This window comes from Micropterus salmoides, unplaced genomic scaffold (assembly GCF_014851395.1).
Source record: "Micropterus salmoides isolate LMB-PRFRI ecotype aquatic unplaced genomic scaffold, ASM1485139v1 Ms_hic_scaffold_23, whole genome shotgun sequence".
NCBI lineage: Eukaryota > Metazoa > Chordata > Actinopteri > Centrarchiformes > Centrarchidae > Micropterus > Micropterus salmoides.
The window spans coordinates 22,626,493-22,640,960 of record NW_024041484.1 but is presented as its reverse complement, the minus strand read 5'-3'; the positions used below and the strand labels follow the sequence as shown (position 1 = coordinate 22,640,960).

At 37.8% G+C, this 14,468-nt stretch overlaps 1 protein-coding gene across 9 annotated transcripts in view; it reads left to right on the top strand.

Moving 5' to 3' along the window:
• abcc9 (ATP-binding cassette, sub-family C (CFTR/MRP), member 9) overlaps positions 1-14,468 on the top strand; it is a 71,621-nt gene that overhangs the window by 17,795 nt on the left and 39,358 nt on the right. For all 9 annotated transcript variants that reach the window (XR_005447402.1, XR_005447404.1, XR_005447403.1 and 6 more), the window contains 9 exons: positions 198-362; positions 512-667; positions 1,468-1,602; positions 1,802-1,964; positions 2,217-2,257; positions 2,365-2,507; positions 2,856-2,964; positions 6,401-6,508; positions 13,339-13,411. Coding sequence is in view for 6 of the 9 variants with exons in the window: in XM_038738819.1 (XP_038594747.1) it covers positions 198-362; positions 512-667; positions 1,468-1,602; positions 1,802-1,964; positions 2,217-2,257; positions 2,365-2,507; positions 2,856-2,964; positions 6,401-6,508; positions 13,339-13,411 (1,093 nt within the window). In the remaining 3 variants the exon portion in view is untranslated. The remainder of the gene's footprint in view (positions 1-197; positions 363-511; positions 668-1,467; positions 1,603-1,801; positions 1,965-2,216; positions 2,258-2,364; positions 2,508-2,855; positions 2,965-6,400; positions 6,509-13,338; positions 13,412-14,468) is intronic.

The following is a 14,468-nucleotide window of genomic DNA, read 5'->3' as shown; positions in this document are numbered from 1 at the left end:
AAACAATTTGTGCCTTTATTAAGTGATTGAATCAAATCAATGCACCTGTTGAATCTGTACATGGAAGAGACAACAGATGTGAGACAAGTTCTTGTCACGGTGGTGAAATGATAAATTGGTTTGACCTTACTGTGTGCACCCTTTTAATAGTGTTAATGTATTTTAAACTTGAATGTCTCGTGTGTGCTTTGTTGCAGGAGACATATTTCGGTGTGTACTTCATGTCCTCCACTGAGCTGCTGCAGAACACTTCGGTCCTGGCTGTGCTTCTCTTCCTGGCTTTAGTCCTGCAGAGGACCTTCCTGCAGGCTTCGTACTACGTCACCATAGAAACAGGCATCAACCTGCGGGGAGCCCTGCTGGTGAGGGGAAACATCATGGAAATTTAAACCTAGACGTTTTGTTTCCATGCTCAGGTGTTGTTTGAAAAAGGTCTACATGAGCGATCTCCCAGTTGTTCCAGAGTCCAAGACTGTTTGCTGATATAAATGTATTTTGTTTCATTCCCTAGGCGATGATATACAACAAAATCCTGCGTCTGTCCACCTCCAACATGTCTATGGGGGAAATGACACTGGGGCAGATCAACAACCTGGTGGCTATAGAGACCAACCAGCTGATGTGGTTTCTCTTCCTCTGCCCCAACCTGTGGGCCATGCCTGTGCAGGTAGGTTGAACCTTTGATCCATACATTTATGGCCTTATTTAATCCAGGGTTCGTACACGATATGGATAAGAATGGGGGAAAAAAAGAAAAGTGAGGATGGAAAAATAGTGATTGCACATGATTACCCCTAGTCTGTTTTCTAACATACCGTAAAACTTCAATTAAAGTCCAAGTACCAAATTGCCACGTGTCCCCTTTACCCTTTACCTTTAGCCCCATAGTCTAATTCATTCAGATTTACTGGCATGGTAAACAACAGATGAAATAAAGTGCAGACTCCCTACCTTTTGAAAAGGTCATTAAGTCCGAATGTGTCCATTCCTAGATTATTTATATTCCTTTAGTCTGTACGGATCCACCGATTAGAAGAATAAAAAAACCTTTAATAAAAATGTATTCTCTCCTGTGAATAATGTCACGTGAAGTCCATTGCTCACTGTCTGCCAACTCCTGCCACACAATTTAAGTTTTACGGTATAAAATTCAGAATTTCTAAAAATGAATTCATCATACAAGCAGAATGTTTTTCATTTAACCAAATAAGTTTGGAAGGAAATGAGGTAAAATTAATTATCTGTTCTTATTTATGAAAGACACGTAAAACAATAACATCGTGTTTATTCAATATGGTAAGGGAAAATAAGACGAGTATAGATGGCACTGGTTAGTACATACATTTTAATGGTTGGGTTTTAAAACTAATGATTTGCACTAGAAATATCTAGCTTTTTGTAGATTCTGTCGAGTGAAGATGTTTTTTTCTTACCATCTCTTTTTGGGTTTTATTTCCTTCTTTGCAGATTGTGATGGGAGTGATCCTGCTCTACTATTTGTTGGGCTGGAGTGCCTTGGTTGGAGCATCCGTTATAGTTCTGCTGGCTCCAGTCCAGTACCTTATCGCTACAAAGCTGGCAGACACACAAAAAAGCTCACTAGTAAGAAGAAGACTTATGTAATTGTTTTGTTTTGAAATAAATCACATCTTCAGCAGATTATTTTGCAGATTGTTGAATTATCTTTAACTGAACTGCGTGATGGATACTGATGTTTCACTGGTAACTATTGTGTCTTCTAATGGGACCTAAATATGGTGTAGAATAACATATCGTTTTTATTCTCTCTTGTCTCTTTTAGGAACACTCTACTGATCGTCTGAAAAAGACCACAGAGATCTTAAAGGGCATAAAGCTGCTGAAGCTGTATGCCTGGGAGAATATCTTCTGTGACAGCGTGGAGGACACCAGAGGCAAAGAGCTCACCAGCCTCAAGACCTTTGCTTTGTACACATCTATGTCCAGTAAGATAAAAACAAAATCTATGACATGAATTTCAGGTATTACATTTTTGTGTGATTGCAGAAAGTAGATTCTTTAGTCAGGGTTGGTAAAAAGACTTGAATCCATTTTTCCTTCATGTATTTTGATTTTCTTTCCAGTCACACTTATTATTTCCATAATGTAATATGTAAAGCCCTTTCAGCTCATATGACGATATGTTTTCTGCTGTCCTCACCGCAGTACAGTAAAACCTGTGTTCTCTCTTTGTGCAGTTTTCATGAATGCTGCTATTCCCATTGCTGCCGTTCTTGCGGTAAGACACTTTCACCAACTTTCACCACACTTGCAGTGTGACACCTTAGTAAAAGAAAGACAATCATTTATGATTTTGTAACTCCTCCTTGAAATATTGCCTTGTAGACATTTGTGATGCACCACTTCCTCGATAAAACCGGTCCCAGTCCTTCTGAGGCCTTCGCCGCTCTAGCGTTGTTCCATATCCTGGTCACCCCTCTCTTCCTGCTCTCCACCGTCGTCAGATTTGCTGTGAAGGCTCTTGTCAGGTGAGCGTCTGTGATAGTGTACAACTAAAATATATATTCTTCCTGCTGTGCGTTATGTTGTATTCACTCTCATTGTAAAGAGACTGGCTGTTACTGGTGAAGCCAACCGTTAATGTTATTTTGTCTGAGAGAGAAGGAGATGTGGACACGACTAAACAAGGAAGACGAACTGGAGATGCTGTGTCACAAGCTGGATGTGGTTCCAATGGTAAATCTAATTAAAGGAACATGGAGGGAACCTTCCAGCACTGAAGAGAAACTCTAAACTCCGGAGAGATTACTGGTATTGGTATCGTCACAATCACACTTATTCATTGACTAAATGTGTGTGTGTGTGTGTGTTCACAGCGTCCAGAAGCTCGGTGAGTTTCTTCAGAGTGACGAAATTGGAGACGACAGCTGGAGAAATGGAGACATGCCTCTTTCCTTCGAAGCTGGAAAAAAACACCTGGGTGTGGTAAGTGATGATGAAACCAGATCAATCAACAAAACTGAGCACTGACAGGGAAAATGAGTAAAATTTTATTTTATGAGAAAAAAAAATTTTTAAATTTTTTTATTTAAACCATTATTTTGTTGTTTATATAGATTATAGCCAGGTAGCAGGTCAAAATGAAGGTGAAGCCACCATAACTTCCTGTTATAAACCTTGATTTGTAAAATTATGATATCAGCAGACGCTGTGTCTCAGTATCTCTGCAACTAACCTGGTGAATGAAATGTAACCATAATTGATGAAAAAACAAAACAAAAATGAATTTTGATAAATAATGGGACCACTTGTTTTAAACAGGTATGTTCACTGCAAACTTTTATTTCAAAAAGCAGCAAACATATTATACTCTGCGTCTACACATAATTGGACCTTACATCAATGTTTGAATGTGCTGCAAAGATATTTTTCTGACCGTCCTCGTTTATGTCCGAGGCACAGGCAGTTTACAGATGTCACGTTCAAGGACTTCTGGGTAATGAAAACCTTCAAACTGTAAAAAATCCAAACATTTATCCTGTATTTAAAACAGATGGCGTTAATAAAGCACACTGCAGGTGCCAAGAAATCGCTTTAACTTGCTGAGTTTTAACAGCCTTAGTTTCCTCATGGACAAAGTTTGGATCAATGAGGTGGCGCCAGAAGACACGGCACACATTCCTTCCATGTTACTCCAGGTAACTTTTGTCCTTTCTATTTTGGTGACAGGTTTCTTTAATGGATTGTTCTGGGACGTTGTATAACGTCAGCACTGTCTGTGGATCCTAATCAAGCAATGAGTAGATCCTCCAAGGAATTTTCACGTATTTAGGCAGTGATGTGCAATGACTCATAATTACTGTGGCTAGCAGCAGGTCATCAAGTTCATACGAATGAATTTTGAGAAATACAAAAAGGAAACCCAAACAGCATTATTTAAAAATTTTATTTCTTCCTTTTGGTTTAGTAGAACATTTTGTACACAAGCTGTTAACAAATTAAGAAACAATAAATGCCACTTAAATTTCAAAAACAACATGCAGTTTTTGTTTCATGTTGTATTGCTGCAGCATTAACACAAGAAAAAAAAGAACATGATCCTATGTTCCAGCCTCAAACACCAACACAAGTTAACATAACATTTGGAAAGGAGAATTCATTCATCATTACAGATATGGAATGTTACTTTACTTACATTATATGTCATGCTATTTCCTCAGGGACTAATTGTCATGTTTTTAGAAGCTGTGGGGCGTCCTACAGAACATCACCACCCACTGAACTGCAGCCCAGACTTGAGTCTTGCGTCTGTCTGGGGTTTCAGGCCACTGAGTCACATGGTGACTATTATGTTGCAGTGGGATTAACACAGTTTGTGTCTAAAATGGACAGTTAGACCACAGAGCAGAGTGACTCACGGAAGGTTTAATGGTTTTCAAATAGGATTGTAAGGCATAATAAATAATCAATTTTTATAATGGAATATGTCTTTACATTTATTATAACTAACTGAATAGATAGTGTTACAATCAGGGCAATATTAGCTACCTAAATGCAAACCGTCTTTCTGGTTGTCATTTTCGTTTCTTCAACTTAATGCAAAAGCCCCTTTTGAAGCCATTTTGTAGCAGCTGCATTATATCCCTTTTTATTAAAGAGGTGGTATTATGCTTTTTGCCTTTCCCCTCTTCTTTATTGAGTTATATATCTTTTTTTGTGCATGTACTAGGTTTGCAAAGTGAAAAAGCCCAAAGTCCAGCCCAAAGGGAGTTCCCATCTCCCACAGAAAACTCTGCTCTGAACTGCCTGAAACAGCTTGTTTGTAGTCCAGCCGCTTCCCTGTGACATCACAGGGATGAAAGCTAAATGCGCCTCATATAATGCTCGCCAAGCGGCTACTTCGACACGCCCTCAAAACCACCGGTGGAAAAACAGTGAGCTGCAGCACACAGCTCTCTTCCAAACACTAGCTACCCTCCAGGCAGTCAGTGGACATGAAGTTGTTACTGTGATGTAGAGACAGAGCTCAGTTAAAACTTTATGGATGAAAGATACTTTTGTTACAGATTAATAACTCACCACTCTGAAACTCTTGCTCCAGTCCATGTTGCCAAGCTGGTCGGCAACATGTACAGCTGAAATGAAGCCCTATTTACCGGCTTCTCGCTGACCCGCCCTTCTCTGCTTCTGATTGGCTAGTAGTCCTTAAATAGGAACTGCGCATGTGCAACTCTCAACAAAGATCATTTAGAGACAAGATGTATCACTCCATAGCTAAAACAAAGCCTTCACAACACAGGGTGAAAAGAGGAGCTGCAGCAATGTGAACAAATATGGTGTTTTTTGAAAATTAAATTATTTAAACATGTTCTCGTACAACCCCTAAATAAGATGAGCATAATACCACCTCTTTAAGCCATTAATCACTAAAAGTGGTAAAGTGGTAATTGCAAGACTTGAAATTTTGCCAGGATATCTGGGAGCTAAGTGGCCACTGATAGGTGGTCTTTGAGATTCTGTCACCTCATGTGTCCTCTGCTCAGATATTAGTACCTTTGCCTTTGTCATTATATCCAACACATTGGCCAAGAGTAAGTTACATCTTCACTACTAACTACCAAGATTGTCATGAGTTTGGATATCAATATTCATGGTCTCATTGAGGCTAAGCTTTCACTCAGCACTTTGGTCATTGACGAGGTTTTGTTTTTGTTTAGCTTTTATCCAAACAACTCACAGTTGCTAGACATGACAGAAGTTGCATGCCTCTGGAGCAACTAGGGGGTTAGTGTCCGGCTCAGGGACACAATGGTGGATGTGTCGCAGTGGGAATTGAGCCTGGGTCTCCCATACCAAAGGTATATGTCTCTTATCCTTGCGCTATAGCCACCATAAATTAAAAAGTCATGGACAGATGTGTCTTCTTTCCTTTTACCAGTAGTTCCTCCATAAGGCCACATTTTCCACTTACACACAAGAAATACTAAATCTAGTTGGCAGATTGCCTTGATTTAAAGAATATTCTTGCTCCCCAGTGGATGATGGTATTACATTTTATTTATTCATATTTTAGCCTTACAACTGGTTAAACTTTAGCCATAGTAATATCATCAGCGTGCTGATTCTTCCACCACTTTTGATATAATTGCAGCTTCTAGAGTGTTATGTACAGGGCTTCACATGAAGTATAAAGACACTTGTACACTGTTTGTATGCAAAGTGTGTCTGGATAAGAACAGGATAATGTGCTAGCAGCGGGGTTGAACCCTGTGGTGCAACATCCTCTCTAGGCTTATATCAGAGGGAACCCTCGCACTTTTTCTTCTCCCCAAGGAACTAAAGCGGATGCAGGAAAGTCTTTTAGTTTAATAGTTAATGCTAACTTCTCTCTCTCTCGCTCTCTATTAATATCCCCCTCAAGACCAAAGCCATCAACAGGAAGCAGCCAATGCGCTACCAGATGGACAACTACGAGCAACCGACCAGACGACAGATGAGACCCACGGAGACGGAGGATGTGGCTGTAAAGGTCAGGATCAAAGTTCACATTTTGGGGAATGGTTGAGAATAACTGCCACCATCCAAGGTTAATGGTTCAAAAGATATAACATATAGTCCCATTAGCAGGACTGGATGTAAATCAGGTGGTGGATGAAATCAGAGGACTTGAGAGGCAGAAGCAGCTCTGTAAAAGTAATGTGTTTCACAATGTCAGACTAATTGACCTCCAACAGTCTGAGAGAGGTGGTTAGAGGCAGCACATTCACGAGCAATGAACTCAGCTTTCCAGATTTCTTCCTGGCGCTTGTATGCTCCCCTCTTAGTGATAAAGTTAAGGAGACCTTGGGGAACAGACAAGTTTAGGTACAGAGGGATGGGTCACCAGTTTGATGAAACTGGAGATGGAAGAGGGGGTAACTAACAGAAATAGATTCTTTGGAAGAAGAAGAAATTAACAGACGGACATGAGAATGTAAAAGCAAGATATAGATAATTCTCTTTATTTTGACATGTTACTGATTTTGACTTTAAACAAAGAATACCTGTATTTCTTAAAAGAAGCAGGCTGGTTTAAGTTTAATTTTTAAGTTGTTATGCAAGAAGGCAATGTTTTTTTTTGTGGACAAGAAAAAATAAAAACCTTCTGATTAACAGCATTACCTTTGATGCAACAAAATCAGAAACAAAACTACTACTCTTGTTGACAAGAAAACCTGCTAAATGGCAGCGTTAAAAGAAGTCTGACGATCAGACTTTTGGATGTTTTATGAATGAGAGTTATTAAGAAATATACAAACCAGTCTCACTTAACTGTGTGGATTGGTATTGATATGATATTCTGTATTTATTACAAAACCACCTTGCATCAAGTGTTTGATTCATATGAATTGTGGCATTTGCACTCACACACAGACACTTAGGAGCTGCTCCCTAATACCATAATTTATTTAACTCTATCAACAGCTGTTTCATGTGTTCGCTGTTTGTACATCCATGGGTCTTTTGTGATTGCATGGAATCATACATGTGACGCGTGTTTGTCTGTGTATCTGTGTGTACTCTCAGGAAGTGTAGGATTCACACGAGAATTAGTTGCCCCTTAAAGGGCCTTGTCAATGTGTCCAACATTTTCTCAGCCCCTCTGTGTGAAGGCTCCTCTTCCTGTCTCATCCCTGTGGAGTGACGCTACCGACCAGACGGTGGGCCGCTAATCAGAGGGGGAGATTAACAGAGCAGTTTCCATACTAAACACACTCTTTGTTGACTTTGTAGTCATCAATTTAAGTATAAAATGGAAAAGAATCACTTCTTTTATACATTACATGGGTCAAAGGTAGACTATATGGACACCTACACATTACTTTTATGAAATCCCATTCTAAATCCATTAGCATTAATATAGAGTTGCCCCCCCCTTTGCAGCTATTACAGTTTCTGCTCCTCTGGGAAGGCTTTCTACAAGATTTTGGAGTGTGTCTGTGGGAATTTTTTCCCATTCATCCAGAAGAGCTTTTGTGAGGTCAGACAGTGATGTTAGATGAGATGGCCTGGCAAGCAATCTCCGTTCTAGTCCATCCCAAGTGTTGGATGGGGTTAAGGTCAGGGCTCTGTACGTGTTCTTCCACACAAAACTGGACAGACCATTTCTTTAAGGAGCTTGCTCTGTGCATGTGGGTATTGTCCTATTGAAACAGGAAAAGGCCAAACACAAACTGTTGTAAGAACTATTGTCTAAAACTATAGCATTAGGATTTCCCTTAACAAAGACCACACCATGAAAAAACAGCCCTTCCAAAAGTATTAGGACAGGAATGTCTACATACTTTTGGCCATATAGTATATGTGTATATTTTTGCTATATTGTGTGTTATTGACTCCATGCAAATAAAAGCAGTTGCGCAACCGGATGTGGCAATTATGTGCAGGTTGTTACAGTGGCCATTGAATTTCAGGGTACTAAATTTCTCCCAGTATGGATTTGTGTGACATCTACAGAATGTGAACTCGTCACCTTGCCCAAGTGAAAAAGAAATATACTGAAGTAGCACTTTTTTTGGATGCACTTATTACATTTTAATTGTACGTGTATACTAAATGTGTTATTTTGGAAAAACTTAAAGTATGTGAAGTGTAATTTTAGAAATACTTAAAGTGAACTAATGTGAATGAACACTGAATGAACTAGTGAATAATTGCAATATATTTTAACATACTTAGTTGTGTTAAAATGGACCTATTTTAAGTACCTTTACTGTAATTTAAATATACTTCTTTAAATTTAACTTAAAATACCCTTTTGTGCATAACTTGAAAAACAGTTTAAATATATTTTAAACTTCACATAAATGTGTTCCCTGAACATTTTTATTAGCATTTCAGCATATTAGTAATTTATTACTAGTATACTCCAAGAGCCACTATTAATATCTTGGGAAGCTGCTTTATGAAACCAATAATGCAATAATAATAATCAGTTAAAAAAAATTATTTTACAACACACACACATACAGACAACTAAACTTTAATTTTGTGTACATTACAAAAATAAATTCCTGTACATTAAGAGGTACAGCAGCATGTATCACATCTTGACCAAAATACCTTCAAATAAAAATAAAATCAGTAAAATGATGACATGATCAGTATTACTGAAAAGTACACTATACACATCCCATCATTAATGTTACCCATGGGGGGTCCCTCATACGGTTCGGACTCTGGGCACGGCTCAGGTGAACTCACGGCAAGCCATCCCACTTCTGACGCCATATGCGGCCAAAGGCGAGAGCAGTCACCCTGCCCAGGTTCAAACCCAGGTCTACAGGGTACCAAACATGCAACTTTAACAGCAAGGCCAAAGAGCAAGGAAAATTGGTATGGCAGTCCAAGTGCTTACTCAGCTGTAGTGAAGGTACTCCGTCACAAGCAAATGGTGGAACCAAACTGAAACTGAAAAATTTCACTATCCTTGGAGTGGAGGGTCGGTATCTTTGAGTAGGACTCGTTGTATTTTCTCCGACTGCAGACACTATGGGATTTGGAAACTGCTTTATCACACAGCATCTGTGGAAGGGAAAAGGAAATATTTTGTCTATATCAAAGCAATATTACCTCTAATTAATTAACAACCATTGTCAGATTTTTTATTTTGTTTAAAGTTGCTGAAACACAAAATGACATCATGTTTAACTGTTCTGATAGTGCTAACCATTTAGGTTCAGGTGAAATGGTTTTCCACAAGGGACCCATCCCAGTTAATGCTCAGTTCTTCCTTTACAACATGATCAAAAACATTACATAAACACTACTGTACATTCAGCCAAGGAGCTGTATATGATAAAAGGTTATTTAACAGGTACAACAAATAACACAAACATACAGATTTGCTTAACAACTGTTCTGTCTACATGTCATTTCACATTAACACAGTACAAAAGTAGCCAATTACTTAATGTATAACAATATTTTAAATAAAATTATTTTTCACAACAATATTTGTTTATTTAGTCTGACCCCGTTGACATGTAGTGAGAGCAAAAACAGTGATGGTGTGCAGGAGCACATTGAGCTTGTGAGGGTTTTCTGGTCCTTTGAGGTTTTCCTGGCCTCTAAGCCATCTGAGTGAGGCAACGATCCCAGTCGAGAAGAAATGAAGAAAAGAAATTGCAGTTGCAAATGATATATAATAAATATTCAGTTAGGCCAGTATTTCCACCTAGTTTTTTTCTTCATTTGCGTATCGTTATAAACACTGTAATTCTATTCTTATAGCAAATCTTTATTGTTATTCTTTATTTAATTTTCTTGATCTAAGGTAGGAAATTCCAACTCTGGGTTTAGCATTAAGTTGGTTAAAGTTGGCAAAGGGTAGGTTCACCTTTTAAAAAGTTGAATACAGGATCTATGACCATACAAATGGACATAACGTTGAGCAGTATTTTATATATCATCACATACTATTATTATATTACAATCATAAAGACCTCACTGGTCATTTTAACAGTGCGAAATATGTTTTAAAAATCATTCTTCTGGAAATCAGGCTGAAACATGTGGCAATTGCATAAATAATTACAATATTTTGCAGTGGCCTACACAATGAAGCATGTTTGGCATAAATATATTTTTAACCCACTAAAAGTGTAATTGTTTAACAATGTACTTCCACAAAGTACACCTAAATAGTATTTACTAAGAGTTAAATGAATATATTTTTAAAAAATAGACAAAAATGTTGTGAAAAATATAATTTTATTTGAGCATGTTTATTAAAAGTTTAATTAAGTACATATTTATTACCAATTTATTCAAAGTATACTTTTGAGAAGTATGTTAAACCTCAGGAGAATATATCTTTAATATATTTGTAGTAAGCATGTTAGGAGTACGAATGTACTATAGGCATACTATGTGAATTTCTAGTATATTTACAGTGCCTTTAAGTGCACTTCTTTTTGACCTGGGTGAAGCCTCAGAAAATCACTTGCAATGTGTATTAAAAGCTGATTTTATGCGTGAAGTCCAAAATCCATCAATTTCTGTTTTCAAGCTGTTAGGAAAAAGTGGTGCAACTTCAGACACTGAATGAAATGTGTAGACACGGGTACAGACATTGGTGCTTTAAAATGGGTGTTTTCATTTAGTGGTTGTTTCATATATGAAAGTGATCTTAAATTTTTTACCCAAGGTGGTATTAAAAGTAGCTTATGAAAAAATTTTTAGGATCATATCCTGCAACTTCTCACGTACAGCAGTGGCCCCACATGTTACCCCATATTTCCTTATTTTCACTCCCTGTTTTTTTTGGTTTACCCTCCCCTGACTTCTTTTGATAGTATCTGATCTTGCTTTCCCTTTATGTACCTCATCCTGCTTTTGCAGTTTTTTCTTGGCACAACACCAATATGTGATTTCTGACATGTTTGTTTATCCTAATCAGTTGATTTTAAGTATGATGCTGATGCCTGGCCATTTTGTGTATTGGAGAGATTTAGTTGGTGGTTAATCACACGGCAAAAGTAAATCAGAGAAAATAACCACCATGTTATTACCAATATGCCACTAAAAACAAAGTCAAATGTTTTAAGTAAGTTCCTATTGAATATTTACTTACAAAGGAACAAAAATGTTTTTATCTCTAAGAATCCTTTTGGGATCTGTGTCAGGGGGAGAAAGGATGTGTCGAGGAAAGACTGTGGGGATTGTCAGATAAATTAAACATAAAATAAACAAATAAATGCAACAGATGGGAGGAATGTAAACAGTCCTAGCAGGAAGCAGGGTGATAGATCACTGAACAGGGATCAGATACGAAGGGCTAACATGCGTCTCTGCTGTTGGACAGTGATCTCTTTTCCTGGGTCATTTAGTGCAGTTGTGACGGACCACCTACACTATGGTTGAGTATGCGTTGTGACTGCCATACCAACAAGCCTGGCTCTTTGGCGTTGTGGGCAAGTTGCATGTTTGGTACCCTGTAGGCCTAGGTTTGAATCCGGGTGGGGTGACTGCTCTTGCCTTTCCGTCACAGCAGTGATCGTTCACACTGCCCTCTGTACAAGTTGAGTATATGCTTTTGCAATCTTTCTTTACTTTTTAGAAAAAAAAACTCACCAACAACTTTTTTGCAAGAACGATGGAGGCTAAAGATCTCACATTCGTCATCAACTATTGTACTTGCAGGAAAGTCCCAAGTTTGAGACAAAATATTTATTTAGAATTGTCATCATGATTGTATGAGGAAAAAGTTGACACAGATTTCTAAACTTTGATTACTGACCACCAACAAACTGACAAAGCTTATTCATTCCTTCCTTACATTGACTTTATTATTAATTTGACAGCGGTTTTGGTAGCACTGTTCTACTAATCAAACATTAGTTCAATAATTTAGCTTTTGTTTTAAGTACAGTGTTTTATGTCACCGGCCATATCTTAAAATTTAACAGCACAAACACCAGCATTAACAATAGCAAGGATCTGGCACTGGCAGCCAAAAATGTGACCATGATTAATGTTATTAGTTTAAACAATGAGGTAGGAGAAAACTTTTCACATAGTGTCTCTTTACACTGGATGGAAATATAATGGTGTCATCTGCATAAAAAAATTAGTTTACATTCAATTAACAGCTGTACCCCTGAAACCCCAAATTATTTATTTAATTGATTATAGTAATATGACAACGATGGAGCTGGAAAGAAATTTTGGGGATTTGGGAGTGTTAAATCAGATTGAGGGAGTAAATAAAGTAAATAAAACAAGAAAATAAAAGGTCATTGCAGATTTTAGAGGATTTGTCCTTATCTGAATTGAAGGTCTAAAGATAGAAGGTGTTGTACTGTATAAAGTATAGTTTGTAATGCAACTCTAGGATATTTTAACAACTGGAAATAACTGTACTTCAGCACCTGCCTCCTTTTTTTTGTAATGGCGTTTTATTTGTCCGTAAACATTCAAATAATCTCTACCAAACTGGAAAAATGCATCACAGAATCAGTTTTGTCACCAGTCCCATATACCATCAGCACAGTTTGTGTCCTTCATTATGTAATGCAGTTATCTCAGCATCTTTCACACCAATGAACTCACAGCTAGGGTTTCTTAAACTCTGGGTCAGGACATGAAGTGGGTCATGTGCTTAACTCTGTTGGGGCTTCACATAACAACAAAACAGCACGTAGTCGTGTGTTGCACAATGGCAACTGTAAGAAATCCACTGCAAAGGATAAGTGAATCATATTTTCACATAAGTTGTAATACTTTTTAATTGTATCATTCCTAAATTTAATCTTGTGACAGATTCAATCTAAATGCTCTTTTTTGCATTGAATTTATCTTCATCTTTCTCTTGTTTAGGTGAGCAACGGTTTCTTCACCTGGGGAAGCAACCTGTCCACGTTGTCTGATATCAACATCCGCATCCCCACAGGTAGGGCTAACAATTCCACCAGGTAGTAAATCACTTGTAGCCAAGCTAGATTCAGATTTCATCAGAATATTTATAAACATTTTCAGTAATACTAACTAATCAAATAAAATTACCAGGCGATCCAGGGAATATGATATAAATTACAAAAAATATTGTGAAAAGTATTCTGTGACTGATGTTATAAGCAGATGTGACTTCTGTTAAAATAGATTAGTTTCTGAATGCTGGTAATTGTGATAAAGTGAAATGTTTTGTCTTTAGACCAACACAGAGTCATCTTGGCTAATCTAAACAAACTGTTAAATTTTGGCCTAGTTAGTTAAAGGTCTAGGTACAGTTTATTGGCAAATTTGGCAAAGTTTATCTTAACTTATGTCTAAATGATACTTCTGATGCTAATGCTGTCTGAATCTCACTTCAAAGTGTAGTGTGTTTTTTTACAAAATTTGGACTATAGTCAGATAACATGTAATAAGTATGGGCTGCACTACAGTCATAGCATGACAGGTCGCATACTGGAAAACTCAGTAGTTGTCAGCAATCAGTTCCCAAACACTGTGCCCATAAAGGAACTATGTTATTTGGTTCTTTTCAGATGACCAAGAATGGTCTTTTAGAAGCACAATCCGCTGTTTATCTTTTGGACCTCCAAGATAAAGACTTGCCTGTGAATTTTTTTATGAGATGCCATGTTCTCAGTTCATGACAAACCCCAGATAATAAAAACATGATGTAATTACCATTTTTAATGCTAGCTTTAGAGGTTAGAAGTCACTGTGGATTTGCAGGTAATTCTGTCAGTGGGCCAAAAGTTGAAATCCCTACTCATGCTGTAAGAACACTATTTGAATGTGAATGAAACATGCAGACTTGCTGTAAGAGCACTACAGTAAGGCTGCAGCTATGACACTGAAATACCAAGCGTCAGGAGACCAGGTCATGTTGAGGAGGCTGTCAACAGATGGACCATATAATATATCTCTCACACACACACACACACACACCTTCCCCTGGGAAGTGACTCGCATGCCATCCCAGTCATGCTACTACTAAGATA